This window comes from Xiphophorus couchianus, chromosome 16 (assembly GCF_001444195.1).
Source record: "Xiphophorus couchianus chromosome 16, X_couchianus-1.0, whole genome shotgun sequence".
NCBI classification, from domain to species: Eukaryota; Metazoa; Chordata; class Actinopteri; order Cyprinodontiformes; family Poeciliidae; genus Xiphophorus; species Xiphophorus couchianus.
This window is the reverse complement of record NC_040243.1, coordinates 4,215,728-4,223,332: the sequence shown is the minus strand read 5'-3', so window position 1 is coordinate 4,223,332 and position 7,605 is coordinate 4,215,728. Positions and strand designations below refer to the sequence as shown.

The 7,605-nt window shown below is 35.6% G+C and overlaps 1 protein-coding gene across 1 annotated transcript; it reads right to left on the bottom strand.

Annotated features, from left to right (window-relative positions):
• Positions 1–939: 939 nt before the first annotated feature.
• On the bottom strand, positions 940–6,063 carry mylpfa (myosin light chain, phosphorylatable, fast skeletal muscle a). The gene is made up of 8 exons (XM_028041472.1): positions 5,953–6,063; positions 5,712–5,825; positions 4,829–4,927; positions 2,926–3,001; positions 2,726–2,830; positions 2,555–2,633; positions 2,420–2,468; positions 940–1,670 (listed from the first exon to the last, which is right to left on the bottom strand). The coding sequence occupies exons 1-8, from the start codon at positions 6,046–6,048 to the stop codon at positions 1,569–1,571; spliced, it is 720 nt and encodes a 239-aa protein (XP_027897273.1). The 5' UTR covers positions 6,049–6,063; the 3' UTR covers positions 940–1,568.
• Positions 6,064–7,605: the final 1,542 nt, after the last annotated feature.

Here is a 7,605-nt window from a genome sequence, read left to right as displayed (position 1 = left end):
TTTTGTGTTCATATAATATATAAAGCTGACAGTTAAAGTGAAATGTATTTAATTTTCTGCAACCTTTACCGTTTTTGCCCTCAGTCCTGGTTAATTACCGTATTTTCCAGACTACAAGTCACAGTTTTTTTTTCTCATAGTTTAGCTTCTGCTGCAACTTCTGTTTTTATTTTTATTTTCTTTATTTTTTTTGTCTTCATGATACATTTTTTGACAGAAGCATTAAATGTTAATTCATACCTACGGACATGAACCAAGGATTAAGCATTACTTCTCATCAGTATAGACGAGGTTTCCCTCACGTTTTACAATTTTAAAATAAATGCGACTTGTAGTCCAGAAAATACGGTAAATTATTGATATATTTACTGCAGAGAATTTGTGAAGAATAACAACTTTATTTCTATTTTAGGTATTAAAGTAAAGAAAACAAAACTTTTGCTGAAAAAAAGGATGGATGCATTTTCTTGTATTAGTTTGTATTTGTAAAAAATTATGTTAAACTAAAAAGTATTATTGATATTATTCTGTTAATGTGCATCTTTTGTAAAAGAACAAAAAACCCTGTTATATTTATATTTAAAACCATTTATTATAATTTTGCCAAAGTTATTATGGAAGATATTTTTAGAAATAATTATTTTCAGCTCATGTATTAAGATGTATAAAAAATACTTTTAAAATAGCTATAATTTGGATTAAGAACGATAAATGTTGTAATTTTTTAGCTTGTGTTTAGTTGTTCTTTTTATAAATATCTCAATCCTTACCAGGAAAATATTATTTATAGATTTCCAGTGACACACAGAAAGAGTATCGCTCCTGTTTTAGAGAAAAATACAAAATTGTTTTAATAACTGTAAATGTTAGGCTTTTGGATTATTATTAAAAAAAACTATAATATTGTTCCCTACAGAGCCACTGAACAAGCACACACTGTAAAAAAGCAAAATGGTTTTTATTCACATTTTGTCCCTTTATTCATTACAGAGGAAAGGCATTGAAGGTCACTGGATCTTAGACAGCTTATGGAAAAGAAGAAGATGATTTCATGGAAGCGCAAAGGAGTGGAGTGAAAGAGATCGAAGACGTTAATGTTTTCTTTCGTCCCGTTCTCCCCATTCCTTCAGCTGATTGTTTTTGTTTTATTTTCACGGCAGGAAAACCGGCATCGCTTTAAGGATGCTTTTCCAGTTTAGTCAGAAAGTACTCTCACTTCCTCTCTGCTGCTTGCAGCCAAAATGGACGTTCTCACGCATTGGAGCGAGAACCAATTAACCCGTTTTCCTCTCAGATACCGAGGGAAAGGCAGACAAGAAACAAAACAAAGAGAGGTGGTTCGAGTGAATCTTGATGTTGGAAATGTCACAGGATAATTTTATTGGAAAAAAAAAATCATCCCTATTCCCCATAAGCAAACATAGACTTCCCACAGGCGTCAACCGAGTCTCTTGGTGTGATTGGTTGAGCTTGTGGGTTTACACAGAGAGGTGAGCAGGGAGGAAGAGGAGGAAAGAGGAAGGCAGAAAGCAGAGGGATGACTGTCTTTCTCGTCTTCGTCTCTCTCTTTACTCCTCCTTCTCCTCTCCGTGTGTGATGACGTAGCAGATGTTCTTGTAGTCTACGTTGCCGGCCACATCTGGGGGGAAGGCGGCCCACATGTTCTTAACCTGCAGGGGGAAATTAATCGAGTCGTTAATAAAAATCCTGTGAAATTAGAATAAATTATGCTTTTCAGACACTTGGATAAACAAAGGAGCCAGTAAAGTTAATCAATCTGACAGACTTTTGTTTTTTAAGCAAAGTTTTTAAAGTTAGAATCGCTCTATAGGCGATACAAAACATTCTTTTTTCTTTTTGTGCAAAATTATTCTTAGATAATGTACTACGGCGTATTTAGGGCCTCTGTAGATAGAAAACAAAAAAAAAATTAATTTCCGCCAAAAATCTCAAGAATTCGAGAAAAAAATCTCAGACATTTTGAGATGAAGCTCAGAAACCTTCTAAAAAAAACTCCAAAATTTCTGAACTCCAACATGGTAAATTTGTGAGAAACAAACAAGAAAGAATTTGAGCTCCAGAGTCAAAAATTTGCAAGAAAAATGGTTGAGATTGATCTCAGAAAATTCCTGTTTGAAAAGTCAGAAATTCATCTCAGAAATTTGAGGGGGAAAAAACTTGGAAATGTATGAGCTATACAAGTTGAAAATTTGCAAGAAAAAGGCATTGATTGATCTGAGAAATTTTCAAGAAAAAACTCACTGAGTTTGAAAGGTTAAAAGATCTGCTAGAAAAAAAAACTTGAAAATTTAAAATAGTTGAGAAAAAAACAGAAATTTTTAGAGTAATCTCAGAAACGTTTAAACTCATAAATTTGTCCTTTTAACAACCAAAACAGCTGAACAGGCTGAGCTCTTACATCTTCTGGGGAGAACCTGTCGCACTGAGTGGTCAGGAGCTCCTGGAGGCTGGAGGGAAAATATTCAAAGGGTTAAAAGGAAATATTTTCACTGTCCATCAGGCGGATTAAAAACAAGGAAATCCGAGTTCTTACAATTCCTTCTTGATGGTTCCGGTACCCTCAGGGTCCAGGACTTTGAAGGCAGAGAGAATAACGTCCTCGGGATCAGCACCTAATACAAAAAGACGGTTTAGTTAGGTCTGCTAATGCTAACTAATGCTAACTCCAACTCAATGTTTGTTGTGTAAGTAAAGCGGCACCCACCCTTCAGCTTCTCGCCGAACATGGTGAGGAAGACGGTGAAGTTGATGGGGCCGCTGGCCTCCTTGACCATGGCCTCCAGCTCCTCATTCTTCACGTTGAGTTGACCTTAACGGAGCAGAACCGGAAATCAACACAAGAGGTCGGGAAAAGGAAGCGACGCGGGCGCCAGGCGGACAGAGCGGGTTGCAGGAAGAGCTCACCCATTGAGGCCAGGACGTCCCTCAGGTCATCTTTGCTGATGATGCCGTCTCTGTTCTGGTCAATGATTGTGAAGGCCTGAGAAACGGAGAACGGTTTGTCACTGGGGAACTGTCTTCACATTTTGACATGTTGAAATAAATGTATAAATGTTATACAGAAACAGACGACAGCTTTCCACTGGTATCTCCAGCCAAATGCCTTTAGAGTTAGAGAAACAGAGTCCACAATGCAAAAACACAAAATCTTACCAAGTATTTTTGGTCTAATTTCTTGTGCAAATATCGTAGTTCGCTTAAAATAAGACAAAACTAGATTACAAGTAACTTATCAGTGAGAAATGGCAGCTTGTTTTAAATCAACTATTATTTAACTTTGAGGAGAAAGTTCTATTTCTACTGACAGATTATTTCACTCAGTGGAACTAGAACTGGGTTGCTAGGTTACGGGATGGGCCTGGCTGGGGTTGCTAGGTAACGATAATGCCAAGTGAAATAATCTGGCAACGGAACTACTACTTTTTCATCCATATTAAGGAATTATTTACTTAAAACAAGCTGCTACATCTTGTTGAAAAGTTACTTATAAGTTAGTTTTGTCTTATTTTAGGTTTACTGAGATACTTTAACTAGAAAATAGACGAAAATACTTGGTAAGATTTGGTGTTTTTGCAGTGCAGAGTACAGGAAAAGTTCAAAACTGTCAAAAAATGACTGACAGGCCAGAAAAAACACAAGAAAATGTCTGAGCTCCAAAACCTGAAAATACAAAAAAACCCTCATAAATTTTAATATTAAAATTAATGTTAATTATAATTAATATTTATTTTTTCTATGAAGTTTTTTTTTTTTTTTTTAAATCTTTCTAGAAATAAAACTGGAACATTTTTGACCTCCAGAAATGTAAAATTTACCCCCAGAAATTTTAATGTTAATATCAGAAACTGTTTAGAAAAAAACAAGGAAATTTCCGAGCTCCAAAAATCGAAAACTCAGAATTTTTGTAATTAATCTCAACAACTTTCTAGAAAAAACTCTGAGATTTCTGAGTTAGTTTTGTCTTATTAAAAGTGTATTTGCACTAGAAATTTGACTTGGTAATATATTGGGTTTTTACAGAGTTTAGGTTTCAGCTGTGAAGTGGTTTTTACAAAATGTCAGATTTGGCCTTTGGGGTTTCGGGGACAGGGTGGCTGATCCGCCCTCTGGCCTCCCTGGTCTTTTTTGGGAACGTGTCATCCGGGCCCAGCTGTCCGATCCGCTCTACGATGTGCCAGTGTAATTTAAGACACTCGAACTCAGTCGCCAACCTTTTCCTCAACCCTCCAGACTCGCTTTGCTATTTCTTCCCCTTCCCGTTTTACCCACAGGCCGGTTATGTGCTGATACCTGCAGATGCTTTCCATCTGCGGAACGCGCTAAGATTGCTGCAATCATCGCACCGTTCCTCCACTAAGTGCCACTCAAGAAGCCGGTATCGTTTGTCGCAGACGGCATGTTTTCTATTCAGGAAATCGTCATCCAATCTGCTCACAGCCAACCCACCTAAAATTCAACCTCTTTGACTTTTAACACCTGCGTTTTTCTACACTCACTTAATTTAATGCTAAAGTTCTCCCTTTTTTTTGCTTCTGTTGTGTTGGAGTGTTTGCTGTAACAAAGAGCTATGAGATGCTTGAATAACAGCTGAGCAGGAGGTCAAAGGTTGAGCAAAATATGGAGCGCCTGAAATGCCGTCAAAATCTCTAATCGCATTCAGCTGCTTACTGAACTGTCAGGGGAGCGGAGGAGGCAGCTGCTGCCATCCAAAAGCAGCTAAAGCTAATTTTAATTAGGAATCATTTCATTTATCACTCAGTAATTGAGTTTTTTGGAGTAATCAGATTGTGATTGATTTGAATCTCACCTCTTTGTACTCCTGAATCTGGCTCTGCTCAAACATGGAGAACACGTTGGAGGAGCCTCCTTCTCCTGCTGCTGCCCTCCTCTTAGCCTTCTTTGGTGCCTGGATTGGAAACGCACAGCAGGTTCTTTAACATGCTAACATCTGCAAAAAGTTCCTCTAAAGGTCTTTAAAATGAAAACAGGACATATGCACGAGCTATTTTTTATTTAACAGCCATTAATGATGTGCAACACACAATAATTGCATCAGAAACTGCACTTGAAGTCACAAAATCTAAAAAATTATTCTTGTGTAGTTTTTGGAGCAAATGTTTTAACACATTTTAAATAAACTAGCATAAGTAACGTTTTAGCAAAATATAAGATCTTGTTTTAAGTAAATTATTTCTTAACATTGATGAAAAAGTACTAGTTGTAAAAATATCTTGTTCCACTTCATTCCACTTATAACTAGTCATTTTTCATCAATATTACTGATTTAAAATTAGACTTAAAATAAGCTCCTACTTCTTTCTGAAAAGTTAGTTTTGTCTTATTTCAAGTAGAAACTAGACAAAAATACTTTGAAACATTTTGTGGTTTTGCAGTGAAGATATAAATTCTTCTCCAAATCCAAATTCTTTAGAGAAATGAATAAACATTCAGTGGATTTTTGTCAATTAGCATCTAGCTTTGCACCATATGCCACTAAAAGGTAAAAATAAGTGATTTTATCGTCAGATAAGAACATCACCAAACTGCAGTGACCCCTAAACGGATAAAAAATAAATAAATAAATCCTTCAAATAAAGAAAAAATCAGAGTAAAATCCAAAGTTTTGGCTGAATTTTTATCCAGATATTTCCTTCAGAAGAGCACAGAGGAGCAGGAACGCTGCTACTCACCATCTTGAGGTGGAGGTTTGGGAGATCAAGTGTGAACAGAAAGTGTGAAGCCGCGTTGCACGGATATTCCCGGGGGCTTTTATACGATTCCTCATCGTCTATCTTTAGCCTCCGCTTCAAGTTTGGATGGAGATATAAAGAAGAGAGAGAGAGGAGAGAAGCTAAGGAGACAGAATGGCGGAACAGCTATCACCTTACAGGAGATCAAAAATAGACGCAGGAGTCTTGGAATTAAGCAAACCTGATAGCTGCGGGACTTTGCACTCCCACGTGGACTAATAAGGATATTCAGAACATAGATGCTCAGCTGGATCGCTGTCCCTCCTCCCGGCTTCATCTGCTTGCAGGAAGATGTCTCGTCTACCCTATGGTTTTATTTTTGGCTTGCGATGCGCGTACGATTCTATATTTTATACACGGATGCAATTTTTGGCTCGGCTTGCTTTGTGAAGCTGAGATTTTCCCACAGAAGAGACGACTATGAGGTCTTCTCATGTTTGGCTCTAATTAAAATAACAGAGACTGACAGTGAAAGCACAGTTTTAATATCCATTATCAAACATTTCTCACATTGTTTTAAGTGCAAACTCAGTTTTACGCTTTATATGACTATTCAGGAAATCTAAAACTGCAAAATTAGCTGTTGAAATTAAAAACAGATGCATTCACCTTTTTAAATATAGAAATTTGTGATTTTTAAAAAATAAATTGCAATAAACTTCAAAAACTCAAAATTTTGCCAAGTATTTTTTCTAATGCAGAATTTTAAGTTGAAATAAAAAAACTTACATTTAACTTTACAGCAAAATATAGCCTCTTGTTTTAAGTCAATAATTCCCTTATTTTAAAAAGTATCAGATTATTTCCCTTAGAAAATGAAAAATATATTTTTATAAATTAGTACATTTTCATCAATCTTAAGGAACTATTTACTTGAAAAAAGCTGCCATATCTTGCAGAAAACTTAAGCTTGAGTTAGTTTTGTCTTATTTCATGTGTACTAAGAGATTTGCACAAAATATAGTAAACAAAATAAATAAATACAATAAACTTTGTGAGATTTTGTATTTTTGATGTGAAAATTTTAATTTAAATCCAAAATCCTTTGAGGAATTAATAAACATTAAGTGGATTTTTGTCAATTAGGATATAGCTTTGCATAACTATATCTTGGACATGCAATATACCAATAAAATTATTCTTTATGATGATAAAAATAAGTGATTTATACCAATTATTGTTAGATAAGAAATATTCACAGCTGATTATATAAATTAGATAAATTTTAATAAAATCTTAATGTTTGGTTGCAAATAAACCAAACAAGAAGTTGACTAAATAAAAATGTTAATATAGAGAAGGAATCCTAACATTTTTAAAGCGTAAAACACCATAAAGGGATTTACAGTCTTTGATTTTTAAGAAATATTTGTTTTTTCTGGGGTTTTTTATTTTTGCCTGACCAGTGAAAAGTTTAGTAAATTTTTGCTGTTTAGTTGTGCTCTTTTGCTCCTCCTCAGCTTAATCCAGGGGATTATTGGCGCGGCGCACCGCCGTGCGGCGGACCCTCCCTCCATGGCGAATAGAAAAGGAACAGCTGAGAGCAACCAGAATAGCAAAATAAACCTGATTGAAAGCCAACGTTATTTTTGCTTTGTGCTTGTGATTATGTGCGATTCCACTGATCTCATCTGTCTTTGTTCTTTACTGGTTTCCACCCCTGCTGCTGTAATCTGGATTAAACAGTTTTATGTTGGAAATCCAGAGACTGTCAGTCTTCCTGCTGACGTGAAGTTGTTACGTAAACCAGAGCAAAAAAATAAATCTTAGTTATTTTTGGTTGAGTTTTTAATGGAAATATATATGACAGTGTATTACTGCAGATTAAAAAATG